At 41.2% G+C, this 14,212-nt stretch overlaps 1 protein-coding gene across 3 annotated transcripts in view; it reads right to left on the bottom strand.

Annotated features, from left to right (window-relative positions):
- PPP2R3B (protein phosphatase 2 regulatory subunit B''beta) overlaps nt 1–14,212 on the bottom strand; it is a 104,941-nt gene that overhangs the window by 51,880 nt on the left and 38,849 nt on the right. The window contains exon 1 of one of the 3 annotated variants that reach the window (XM_056555840.1): nt 11,128–11,697. The exons of the other annotated variants lie outside the window; for them this stretch is intronic. Coding sequence (XP_056411815.1) covers nt 11,128–11,274 — 147 coding nt within the window. The 5' untranslated portion in view covers nt 11,275–11,697. Of the gene's footprint in view, nt 1–11,127; nt 11,698–14,212 lie in introns of those variants that run through there. 3 annotated transcript variants of the gene reach the window in all.

The raw sequence follows: 14,212 nt of genomic DNA, 5'->3' as shown, positions 1-14,212 counted from the left end.
TCTGATTATATAAATACCCCATGTTAGGAAGTAAAATGCTCTGCCGGCGAACTACAATGCTCAGAAGGGAAGGAGTCACATTTAGCTTTTGGAAAGCAAATCTTGCTGAAATGGTTTTTGGGGGATATGTCGCATTTAGGAAGCCCCTATGGCGCCAGAACAGCAAAAAATAAAAATAAAAACACATGGCATACTATTTTGGAAACTATACCCCTCAAGGAACGTAACAAGGGGTACAAGTGAGCCTTAACACCCAACAGGTGTTTGACGACTTTTTGTGAAAGTCGGATGTGTAAGTGAAAAAATTTTTTTTCACTAAAATGCAGTTTTTACCACAAATTTTAAATTTTTACAAGGGGTAATAGGAGAAAATGACCCCCAAAATTTGTAACCCCATGGAAATACCCCATGTGTGGAAGTCAAGTGCTACAATGCTCAGAAGAGGAGGAGCGCCATTGAGCTTTTTGAAAGAATTTGTTTGTAATGGAAGTCGGCGGGCCATGTGCGTTTACAAAGCCCCCCGTGGTGCCAGAACAGTGGACTCTCCCACATGTGACCCCATTTTTGAAACTACATCCCTCACATAATTTAATAAGGGGTGCAGTGAGTATTTACACCCCACTGGCATTTGACAGATCTTTGGAACAAAGGGCTGTGCAAATGAAAAATTTTATTTTTCATTTTCACAGATCACTGTTCCAAAAATCTGTCAGACACCTGTGGGGCGTAAATGCTCATTGTACCCCTTATTACATTCTGTGAGGGGTGTAGTTTCCAAAATGGGGTCACATGTGTCCATTGTTCTGGCACTATGGGGGCTTTGTAAACACACGTGGCCTTCAATTCCGGACCAATTTTCGCTTCAAAATCCCCTTCTCTTCTGAGCATTGTAGTTCGCCTGCAGAGCACTTTACATCCACATATGGGGTATTTTCTTTTTTTTTTTTTTTGGGGGGGGGGGGGGGGGAGGCTTTTTCCCCCCTATTTTCCCTTGTGAAAATGAAAAATTTAGGGTAACACCAGCATTTCAGTGACATTTTTTTTTCTCATTTTCCCATCCAAACTTAATGAAAATTTGTGAAACACCTGTGGGGTGTTAAGGCTCACTATACCCCTTGTTACGTTCTATGAGGGGTGTAGTTTCCAAAATGGGGTCACATGTGGGTATTTTTTTGCGTTTATGTCAGAACCGCTGTAAAATCAGCCACCCCTGTGCAAATCGCCAATTTAGGCCGCAAAATATACATAGTGCGCTCTCACTCCTGAGCCTTGTTGTGCGTCCACTGAGCATTTTATGCCCATATATGGGGTATCTCAGGAGAAATTGCGTTCCAAATTTTTTTTGCTTTTACTGCTTGTGAAAATAAAAAGTATGGGGGCAACACCAGCATGTTAGTGTAAAGAAAATTAAATTTTTTACACTAACAGGCTGGTGTAGCCCCCAACTTTTCCTTTTTATAAGGGGTAAAAGGAAAAAAGCCCCACAAAATTTGAAGTGCAATTTCTCCCCAGTACGGAAATACCCCATATGTGGCACTAAACTATTTCCTTGAAATACGATAGGGCTCCGAAGTGAGAGAGCGCCATGCGCATTTGAGGACTAAATTAGGGATTGCATAGGGGTTGACATAGGGGTATTCTACGCCAGTGATTCCCAAACAGGGTGCCTCCAGCTGTTGCTAAACACCCAGCATGCCTGGACAGTCAGTGGCTGTCCGGAAATGGTTGGAGTTGTTGTTTTGCAACAGCTGGAGGCTCTGTTTTGGAAACAACGCCGTACCATACGTTTTTCATTTTTATTGGGGGGGGGGGGGGGTGCACAGTGTAAGGGGGTGTATATGTAGTGTTTTACCCTTTATTATGTGTTAGTGTAGCGTAGTGTTTTTAGGGTACATTCACACTGGTGGGCGTTTACGGTGAGTTTTCTGCTAGGAGTTTGCGCTGCGGAGAACGCCCTTGTGCCCTGGTACTTAAGGACCAAGGGCATACCTGTCGAAAATTCTGTAGTGTGAAGCTTTATACAGTAACTTTCCCTCATGATGTGGTTCACATCCATTTTATTTTATTATTTGGCAACTTCTAAGTAGAATATATAAATAAAAATCTCATATGGACAGTCACTTTAGAGGTACTTTCTAGAATCTTCTTTGACTAAGGGCAACTAGGTTAAATGGAACTAGGCTTTAAATTGCCATTCAATCTACCAGCCTCAAGTCAAAGAGCAAGAGAAGCCGAGCAGATTGATATACTTTTGTGGAAAAGCATTCAATAGAACTTTTCCTTTTACTCCCCAAAACCTCTGCTTATTCCAGTGAGATAGCCAGCAGTCATTCATTAAGACACTTGACTTACTAGACCCCAAATATGCAGAGATTTTAACCTCTTCAGGACATAGGGCGTATGGATACGCCCTGAATCCCGAGTCCTTAAGGACCGAGGGCGTATCCATACGCCCGTGGGAATTCCGGCCCCCACCGCTAGCCGGTTGGGGACCGGAGCCGGATGCCTGCTGAAATCGTTCAGCAGGCATCCCGGCATATCGCCCAGGGGGGTCATTATGCCCCCCCATGTCGGCGATCGTCGCAGATCGCTGGACAATTCAGTCCAGCGATCTGCGGCGATTCCGGGTCAATCGGGTCTCCGGTGACCCGGAATTACTGGCTGTTCGGGGCCGTCTCTGACGGCCCCGAACAGCCAGAGCCTGCAGGGGTGAGGTGGCACTGGTGCCACCTCACGATCGCCCTGATTCGTCGGCCGGATTACCGGCCGACCAATCAGGGCGCCTGCTGCGGGTGTCACTCCCGCACCCGCTCCGCCCCTCTTCTGGAGGACGTGAGCGGGTGCGGGAAGACGACCCCCGGTGCTGGGGACCCCGATCCCCGGCTCCCCTGTTGGGATCGGGGCCCCAGGAGCAGCTGCGGCGGCGGGACTGACCTGCAGCGTCTGGATCGTTGGAGGTGAGTGACAGCCTCCTGCTGTTGCTTAGCAACAGCTCCCAGCATGCAAAAAGGGCATGCTGGGAGCTGTAGTTATGCAACAGCAGGAGGCAGACCACCACAACTCCCAGCATTCCCTTATGGGCATGCTGGGACTTATGGTTTTGCAACAGCTGGAGGCACATTCTTTCTATGGAAAAGTGTACCTTCAGCTGTTGTCTAACTACAACTCCCAGCTTGCACAAACAGCTAAAGTGCATGCTGGGAGTTGTAGTGGTGCATCTGCTGTTTGCATAACTACAACTCCCAGCATGCCCGTTGGCTGTCGGTGACTGCTGAGAGTTGTAGTTTTGCAACAGCTGAAGGCACACTGGTTGTGAAACTCAGTTTTTTTTTTTTACCTAACTCAGTGTTTCACGACCGGTGTGCCTCCAGCTGTTGCAAACTACAACTCTCAGCAGTCACCGTACACCATGCACCGTACATGCTGGGAGTTGTAGTTTTGCAACAGCTGGAGGCACACTGGTTGTGAAACACCGAGTTAGGTCACAAACTCAGTGATACATAACCAGTGTGCCTACAGTTGTTGCAAAACTGCAACTCTCAGCAGTCACCGACAGCCAACGGGCATGCTGGGAGTTGTAGTTATGCAACAGCTGGATGTCCCCCCCCCCCCCCAATGTGAACGTACAGGGTACACTCACATGGGCGGAGGATTACAGTAAGTATCTGGCTGCAAATTTGAGCTGCCGCAAACTTTCTGCTGCAGCTCAAATTGCCAGCGAGAAACTACTGTGAACCCCCCCCCGCCCGTGCGACTGTACCCTAAAAACACTACACTACACTACCACAAAAAATAAAATAAAAAGTAAAAAACACTACATATACACATACCCCTACACAGCCCCCCTCCCCAATAAAAATGAAAAACGTCTGGTACGCCACCGTTTCCAGAACGGAGCCTCCAGCTGTTGCAAAACAACTCCCAGTATTGTCGGACAGCCGTTGACTGTCCAGGCATGCTGGGAGTTTTGCAACAGCTGGAGGCACCCTGTTTGGGAATCACTGGCGTAGAATACCCCTATGTCCACCCCTATGCAATCCCTAATTTAGGCCTCAAATGCGCATGGCGCTCTCACTTTGGAGCCCCGTCGTATTTCAAGGCAACAGTTTAGGGTCACATATGGGGTATCGCCGTACTCGGGAGAAATTGTGTTACAAATTTTGGGGGGTATTTTCTGCTTTTACCCTTTTTAAAAATGTAAAATTTTTGGGAAAACAAGCATTTTAGGTAAAAAAATAAATAAATTTTTACATATGCAAAAGTCGTGAAACACCTGTGGGGTATAAAGGTTCACTTAACCCCTTGTTACATTCCCCGAGGGGTCTAGTTTCCAAAATGGTATGCCATGTGGGTTTTTTTTGCTATCCTGGCACCATAGGGGCTTCCTAAATGCGGCATGCCCCCAGAGCAAAATTTGCGTTCAAAAAGCCAAATGTGACTCCTTCTCTTCCGAGACCTGTAGTGCGCCAGCAGAGCACTTTTCACCCCCATATGGGGTGTTTTCTGAATCGGGAGAAATTGGGCTTCAAATTTTTAGGGGTATTTTCTGCTATTACCCTTTTTAAAAATAAAATTTTTTGGGGAAAACAAGCATTTTAGGTAAAATTTTTTATTTTTTTTTTACATTTGCAAAAGTCGTGAAACACCTGTGGGGTATTAAGGTTCACTTTATCCCATGTTACATTCCCCGAGGGGTCTAGTTTCCAAAATGGTATGCCATGTGGTTTTTTTTTGCTGTTCTGGCACCATAAGGGCTTCCTAAAGGCAACATGCCCCCCAAAAAACATTTCAGAAAAACGTACTCTCCAAAATCCCCTTGTCGCTCCTTCCCTTCTGAGCCCTCTACTGCGCCCGCCGAACACTTTACATAGACATATGAGGTATGTGCTTACTCGAGAGAAATTGGGCTACAAATACAAGTAAAAATTTTGTCCTTTTACCCCTTGTAAAAATTCAAAAATTGGGTCTACAAGAACATGTGAGTGTAAAAAATGAAGATTGTGAACTTTCTCCTTCACTTTGCTGCTATTTGTGTGAAACACCTAAAGGGTTAAAACGCTGACAATGTCATTTTGAATACTTTGGGGGGTGTAGTTTTTATAATGGGGTCATTTATGGGGTATTTCTAATATGAAGACCCTTCAAATCCACTTCAAACCTGAACTGGTCCCTGAAAAATACTGAGTTTGAAAATTTTGTGAAAAATCGGAAAATTGCTGCTGACCGTTGAAGCCCTCTGGTGTCTTCCAAAAGTAAAAACTCATCAATTTTATGATGCAAACATAAAGTAGACATATTGTATATGTGAACCAAAAAAAAAATGTATTCGTAATATCCATTTTCCTTACAAGCAGAAAGCTTCAAAGTTAGAAAAATGCTAAATTTTCTAATTTTTCATCAAATTTACGGATTTTTCACCAAGAAAGGATGCAAGTATCGACAAAAATTTACCACTATGTTAAAGTAGAATATGTCACGAAAAAACAATCTCGGAATCAGAATGATAACTAAAAGCATTCCAGAGTTATTAATGTTTAAAGTGACAGTGGTCAGATGTGCAAAAAAACGCTCCGGTCCTTAAGGCCAAAATGGGCTCCGTCCTGAAGGGGTTAAATACAATAAAAAGTTATACAGATTTTTTTCCACAATACCATCTGCTCAGTTGCTAATGCTCTATAACTTGCTGCCTATAATGTTCAGAACGCCGGATGCCTGCAATGGCCGGACCCCCGCAATCAGCCATCTTATCCCCTATCCTTTTGATAGGAGATAAGATGTCTAGGAGCAAAGTATTCCTTTTAACTTGCAGAGATTGTTGCCCCATGTAGATCGGCCAACAAATGAGCGAATGTGTCTCTTATGTAGCATCAAAAAATGTAAGTGAACCGCCACACAACCAATTCAATGATCATTTGTTCAGCCCTTCACCCACAATAAATGCACTGTGTAAAGACTTTTAACGTGAGCCGATTGACCCAATAAGTGCCTGTGTAAGAGGAGCCTTAAAAAAAGATAAAGAAACCCTGCTCTAATGTATAAACACAATGCTTATTGAACAATGTATAGCTGATAAACTGAAGGTAAGCAGATGAACAAACCTATAAATATATGTAATAATTTATACTAGTTGTCTGGCTAAGACTGATGGGTACTCAGACTAAGAATTATCGCAGAAATATAAGCCACTCACCATTACATGGCCCCAAAATCCTGCAATTACCTAGCATTTGAATTTCAGTGATGGCCCTGCCCCAGACCAGACTCCTTTGTGCAAGCACTATTTCTCCCGTCACTCTCTTCAGTCACAAAATAATGTCCGTTAATAATGGGCTATAACGGGTTAAAACGGCTAGTAGAGAATCCCATTATAGTCTAAGGGATTTTTCTAACAGCCGTATAGGATTTTGTAAATGCCGTTTTTAGCTGATTTTTCAGATGGAACTTCGTACGGATCTTTAAAACTGAGTAATTTTGTAGTGTGAAAGGGGCCTTACACGTAAAAGATCTGCTGCATATCTTGCTACCATTGACTTCAATGGGTAGCAAATCAGCAGCAGAAAATATGCAGCAGATCCTGTATGTGTGAATGTACCTTAAAGGATTTCTCAATTGATGTGACTGACAATAAGACAGCACTAGTCTTGAACATGCCAAAAAATTACACCAAAACAATTTTTACCTTATATATGTATAAGGGTTTACAGCTTTTTTTTTTACCCTTTTATCCAGTCTGTGTTCCCTTTTCCAGCTATACTTCACTCCTTAGGTGGTGTAGAACATGAAGTTTATTGATGCTTGTGCACCTCCAGCACATCCTATTAAAGATCATTGCAATTATGCTGCATGCACAATTTCTTCAATAAGACTCAAACCCCACCAGAAAAGAAGCGCAGAATATTGCAAAAAAATTTCACTTAAGTAACAAATCATCCTCAGAGTATAACCACGTGGCGCAACTTCCACAAACTTTCCATACTGAATCTCCACAGCATTTGCAATGTCAGCATTTCAAATATGGTATATAACAAATTAAGTCTCCTGTGTGGATTTGAAATCCGGAAGATCCCAAGTTATGTTACTAACTTGCTGTGGATTTACTGTGAATCTTCCCTATAGGGAAGTCAAAATTCATTAGTCCATTTTTCCAGGTTTTAAAACAATATGAGGGAAATAAAGTCTGTGCCGTAAATGTTGGCACCTCTGAAATTTTTCAAGAAAATGAAGTATTTCTCACAGAAAAGGATTGCAGTAACACATGTTTTGCTATACACATGTTTATTCCCTTTGTGTGTACTGGAATTAAACCAAAAAAGGAGGAAAAAAAGCAAATTGGACATAATGTCACACCAAACTCCAAAAATGGCCTGGACAAAATTATTGGCACCCTTTCAAAATTGTGGATAAATAAGATTGTTTCAAGCATGTGATGCTCCATCAAACTCACCTGGGGCAAGTAACAGGTGTGGGCAATATAAAAATTATACCTGAAAGCAGATAAAAAGGAGAGAAGTTCACTTAGTCTTTGCATTGTGTGTGTGTGTGTGCCACACTAAGCATGGACAACAGAAAGAGGAGAAGAAAGAGGAGAAGGAGAAGAAACTGAGGACGTGAACTAAAATTGTGGAAAAAAATATCAACAATCTCAAGGTTACAAGTCCATCTCCAGAGATCTAGATTTGCCTTTGTCCACAGTGCGCAACATTATCAAGCTGTTTGCAACCCATGGCACTGTAGCTAATCTCCCTGGGTGTGGACGGAAGAGAAAAATTGATGAAAGGTGTAGGATAGTCCGGATAGTTGATAAGCAGCCCCAAACAAATTCCCAAGATATTCAAGCTGTCCTGCAGGCTCAGGGAGCATGAGTGTCAGCGCAAACTATCCGTCGACATTTAAATGAAACGAAACTCTATGGCAGGAGACCCAGGAGTACCCCACTGCTGACACAGACAAAAAAGCAAGACTACATTTTGCCAAAATGAACTTTAGTAAGCCAAAATCATTCTGGGAAAACATCTTGTGGACAGATGAGACCAAGATAGAGCTTTTTGGTAAAGCACATCATTCTACTGTTTGCCCAAAAAAGCAATGAGGCCTACAAAGAAAAGAACACAGTACCTACAAATATGGTGAAGGTTCAATTATGTTTTGGGATTGTTTTGCTGCCTCTGGCACTGGGTGCCTTGAATGTGTGCAAGGCATCATGAAATCTGAGGATTACCAACGGATTTTGGGTTGCACTGAACAGCCCAGTGTCAGAAAGCTGGGTTTGCGTCCAAGATCTTAGGTCTTCCAGCAAGACAATGACCCCAAACATACGTCAAAAAGCGCCCAGAAATGGATGGCAACAAAGCACTGGAGAGTTCTGAAGTGGCCAGCAATGAGTCCAGATCTAAATCCCGTTGAACACCTGTGGAGAGATCGTAAAATTGCTGTTGGGAAAAGGCGCCCTTCCAATAAGAGACCTGGGAGCAGTTTGCAAAGGAAGAGTGGGCCAACATTCTGGCTGAGAGGTGTAAGAAGCAACTGATTTCAGTTTTTTCCCCCCAAAGGGTATGCAGCCAAATATTAAGTTAAAGGGGTATTCCAGGCGAAATTCTTTTTATATATCAACTGGCTCTGGAAAGTTAAACAGATTTGTAAATTACTTCTATTAAAAAATCTTAAAGGGTACCTCTCATCAAATAAACTTTTGATATATTTTAGATTAATGAATGTTGAATAACTTTCCATTAGCATGTTAATGAAAAATATGCTTCTTTCTATTGTATTTTTCCCGATCAGTCCTGTCAGCAAGCATTTCTGACTCATGCTGGAGTCCTAAACACTCAGAGCTGCCAGCCTGCTTTGTTCACAGCCAAACAGGCTGTGAACAAAGCAGGCTGGCAGCTCTGAGTGTTGTCCTTTGTGAACAAAGCAGAATGGCAGCTCGTAGCATTTAGGACTCCAGCATGAGTCTGAAATGCTTGCTGCCGGACTGGTAAGGAGACCCCTAGTGGTCATTTCTTCAAAGTGGAAAATTAAATAGAAAGAAGCATATTTTTTAATAACATGCAATTGTAAAGTTATTCTGCATACATTAATTTATAATATATCAAAAGTTTTTTTGATGAGAGGTACCCTTTAATCCTTCCAATAGTTATTAGCTTCTGAAGTTGAATTGCTGTTTTCTGTCTAACTGCTTTCTGATGACTCACGTCCCAGGAGCTGTGCAGCTCCTATGGGGATATTTTACCATCATGCACAGCTCTCGGGATGTGACATCATCATTGAGCAGTTAGACAGAAAACGTTGGAAGCTAATAACTATTGGAAGGATTAAGATTTTTTATAGAAGTAATTTACAAATCTGTTTAACTTTCCGGAGCCAGTTGATATATAAAAAAAAGTTTTTGCCTGGAATACCCCTTTAAGGGTGCCAATAATTTTGTCCAGCCCATTTTTGGAGTTTGGTGTGACATTATGTCCAATTTGCTTTTTTCCTCCTCCCTTATTTGGTTTAGTTCCAATACACACAAAGGGAACAAACATGTGTATAGCAAAACATGTGTTACTGCAATCCTTTTCTGTGAGAAATACTTCATTTACTTAAAAATTTTCAGGGGTGCCAACATTTACAGTCATGACTGTATATGACAAAATTTGCTTAGAAAATTTATAATTTTTTCTCTCCTTTTTCATTCTTCTAATTAGCCTATTCCACACCTAAACTGCAGTGGAAGCTTTGTAACCAATCTGCATTTTTTGGCATATATTTTCCTACTGGAAACATTGCAGATTTCTCACGGCAGAAATTCTGGCATTTCTGCTGTTTGTGCCCATACCCATACACCTTTATATGCATTAAAGGGGTACTCCGGTGAAAACCTTTTTTCTTTTAAATCAACTGGTGGCAGAAAGTTAAACATATTTGTAAATTACTTCTATTAAAAAATCTTGATCCTTCCAGTACTTATTAGAAATTCCTCTCTTTTTGGAACACTGATGACATCACGAGCTCAGTGCTCTCTGCTGACATCTCTGTCCACTTTAGCAACCATGCATAGCAGATGTACGCTAAGGGCAGCATGGTGGCTCAGTGGTTAGCACTGCTGCCTTGCAGTGCTGGGGACTTGGGTTCAAATGCCACTAAGGACAACAATAAATAAAGCGTTATAATAATGTCAGCAGCGAGCATTCCAAAAAGAAAAGAATTTCCTCTGTAGTATTCAGCAGCTAATAAGTACAGGAAGGATTAAGATTTTTTAATAGAAGTAATTTACAAATATGTTTAATTTTCTGCCACCAGTTGATTTAAAAGAAAAAAGGTTTTCACCGGAGTACCCCTTTAATGGTGGAAATGCACAGGCTGCAGACAAGGGTGCACATTGCATGTTGTATCACAAAATACCCCACTGGCAGCTGTTCTCTGAACATTGCAGTTATCATTCTTGTCTTCTGCCTTCAGTATAAAGATACCCGTATCCAATTATGGCAATGGAACTTCATCCAAAGTACACAACATACATTCTTGCTTATTAATAAAATCTCTTGGCTGTAAGGATTATTAGTGATGCAAGGACAAGAAGTTAGATTCTCACTCACTGTAAAACTAAAGGTTCAGTGTAACCCCAACTGCTAAGACTGTAAAGAGTACTGCACAATATAAAAGCCTTCGTATTACTGAAAAACACCACTTTTTGGTGTTTTTATGCTCTCCAATTAAATAAAAAAAAAAAAAAAAAAAACACAGCAAGATATTACTTATAGTGAATATTTAAACATTTTGGTTGGTGGCATTTCAGTCTGAGGAGTTTTTTCTCCTCCAAAAACGTGCATGCTTCAAGTAAGGCTTTTTTCTCATAAGCTTTTTAATATACATAATACTAAAAAGCATGCAACCAAAAAGTTGTTCATATAAAGCTACAACGCAACAATATGCACTAGTATAAGTAGGTTTTGCAGCAGTTCTTACTAGCTAAACATGCCATAAACATTCTAATCATGCTACACATTCTCCTGCCTCTTCGAGAGAAAAAAAGAAACACTGTAGAACATAAATAGTAAAGTGCAGTCAATGGTGTCACAGTGTGAGCAGCTGTCTGTGACCTAAAATCAAGTATTTTCTCATAACTCACACTTCAAAACCAACCTGAATCTGCTGAAAAGCCTTCAGCCTCTTCTTAAACCTTGATGGCAAAACAAAGTCACATCCACGAGCCAATAATGCCAGCTCCTTCCTAAGATCTGGGTCTTGTCTCAAAGAGATCTCCTTTATCCTCATGCTTCCAGATTTCATATAAAATACTTTATATCAGTAAAAACTTCCACAAAAAAAAAATATATAAAAAATAAATAAATACAATTCCCTTTTCTCCCCAAAAAGGCAACTTGAAGAATCGATGATCTACGTAGCAGCAGTAAGCACCGTCTAGGTCCATACATTGACAGAGACTAGCAGATAGCAAGGGAAAGACACTGCTTGTACAGACACCATGGGAAGGGGGCTGCCCTTTACAAAAGGCATTCCAGACACTTTGCTCTCCAACAGGTTCTTTTGATAGAGTAGAGGAGTACACAATCACAAACGGGGGCAGGGAATAGGAAGCGTCACACAGAAAGAGGTGCAATGTGTGCCTGGCTCTTCAGTTTGTCAGTCACCAGCAGCAGTACTCTGAATCAAGTGCCCTGGACTGTCCACAGGCATTCACCAGTGCTTTTACATTCCAGCTCCCTTCAATGTGGCCTCTATCACATCAGCAAATATGTAGCTACTGATAACAGTGCAGTCATTCAATCAGCAGGATCTAGCTCTGCACAGCACACTGCTTCCCATTGATTTCACTGGGACCTTGTTTAGGTAGGAAAACGTTACCCAGCCTAAAAGCAAGCAATCCCCGGGTCTGCATGGGAAAGCCAGACACCATTTTACACAAGCAGCTTCATTTCTTTTTGGCACAGCACAGTTATCACCTACTGTTTTACTATTAAAATCTTAAAATAATCATAACTGAAAAAAGTGAAATAACCAAGTTTATTCCAATGTATTTTGTCACGCTGCTGCTCTAAGACTGCTTTCTTGTTGAAAATCTTAACCATCTTCAGTAAATATAAAAAACATTCAACAACTAAAAAGGAACTTTTTCCGGGAGCCCATCCACCGTATACTTTTTTTCACTCTATAAAGTGAGCACCACAGAGCCTGTCATTCCACATACCTGGTCAGTAATAAACTCAATAAAAAATAACTTCACGGCTTTTGTCTCCTTAGGTCCAGAAAGAAACATTTTCCCAATCCAATATGTTGACCGTATATAGTGCAGCCAAAGTGCAAAGAAAACTTATTGAAATACTACACTAGTAAATTCCTCACCAAGCAGCAATTTCTGTTTAACCATAAACTATTCTGATAACTCTGCGCTTCATTTTTTACTGCAGGCGAGGACACAGGTTTTGATGGGGTTAGTGTCAGCTCCTACCTAACAAACTGAAAACACTGTCAAACATATCCCAACCATGAGGTGGAACCAGGAGGATGCATTGTTATAGGTCCCTATGGGAGCTATAACACTGCAAAAAAAAAAAAAAAAAGTGGAAAAAAAAGTTAATATCATTTAACCCCTCCCCTATTAAAAGTTTGAATCACCACCCTTTTGCCATAAAAAAAAATAAAAAAAAATAAAAACAAACAGTGTAAATAAAAATAAACATATATGTCTGAATTATAAAAATATATCGTTAATTAAACCGCCCGGTTAATGGCGTGCGCGCAAAAAAATTCAATCGATCAAGATCAATAAGTCCTATCAATGCAAAAATTGTATCGTTAAAAACTTAAGATCACGGCGCAAAAAATGAGCCCTCATACCGTCCCATACATTGAAAAATAAAAAAGTTATAGGGGGTCAGAAATGACAATTTTAAACGTATTAATTTTCCTGCATGAAGTTATGATTTTTTCCAGAAGTGCAACAAAATCAAACCTATATAAGTAGGGTATCATTTTAAACGTATGGACCTACAGAATAAATATCAGGTGTCATTTTTACCGAAAAAAAGTAAAACGTAGAAACGGAAGCCCCCAAAAGTTACAAAACTTAGGTTTTTTCTTCATTTTTGTCTCACAATGATTTTTCCGTTTCACGGTAGATTTTGGGGCAAAATGACTGACGTAGACGTAGAATTGGTGTCGCAAAAAATAAGCCATCATATGAATTTTTAGGTGCAAAATTGAAAGGGTTATGATTTTTTAAAGACAAGGAGCAAAAAATGAAAACTGAAAAACCCCCGGTCCTTAACCCCTTAAGGACCAAGGACGTACAGGTACGTCCTTGGTCCTGCTCCCGTGATATAACGCGAGGTTACACGGTAACCCCGCATCATATCACGGTGGGCCCGGCGTCATAGTGAAGCCGGGACCCGCCGCTAATAGCGCGCAGCGCCGCTCGCTATTAACCCTTTAGCCGTGCGCTCAGAGCTGAGCCGCGCGGCTAAAAGTGAAAGTAAAAGCTGTCGGTTAACTCAGTGGGCTGTTCGGGATAGCCGCGGCGAAATCGCGGCATCCCGAACAGCTTACAGGACAGCGGGAGGGCCCCTACCTGCCTCCTCGCTGTCCGATCGCCAAATGACTGCTCAGTGCCTGAGATCCAGGCATGAGCAGTCAAGCGGCAGAATCATCGATCACTGGTTTCCTATGAGAAACCATTGATCAATGTGAAAGATCAATATGTGCAGTGTTATAGGTCCGTATGGGAGCTATAACACTGCAAAAAAAAAGTGAGAAAAAAAAAAAGTGAAGATCATTTAACCCCTTCCCTATTAAAAGTTTGAATCACCCCCCTTTTCCCATAAAAAAAAAAAAAAGTGTAAATAAAAATAAACATATATGGTATCACCGCGTGCGGAAATGTCCGAATTATAAAAATATATCGTTAATTAAACCGCACGGTCAATGGCGTACGCGCAAAAAAATTCCAAAGTCCAAAATAGTGCATTTTTGGTCACTTTTTATATAATTTAAAAATTTATAAAAAGCGATCAATAAGTCCTATCAATGCAAAAATGGTACCGTTAAAAACTTCAGATCACGGCGCAAAAAAATGAGCCCTCATACTGCCCCATACACGGAAAAATAAAAAAAGTTATAGGGGTCAGACGATGACAATTTTAAACGTATTAATTTTCCTGCATGTAGTTATGATTTTTTCCAGAAGTACGACAAAATCAAACCTATATAA

The sequence above is a fragment of the Hyla sarda genome, chromosome 2 (assembly GCF_029499605.1).
Source record: "Hyla sarda isolate aHylSar1 chromosome 2, aHylSar1.hap1, whole genome shotgun sequence".
Classification (NCBI taxonomy): domain Eukaryota; kingdom Metazoa; phylum Chordata; class Amphibia; order Anura; family Hylidae; genus Hyla; species Hyla sarda.
The sequence above is the reverse complement of the archived record's forward strand: the minus strand, read 5'-3'. Positions and strand labels throughout refer to the sequence as shown.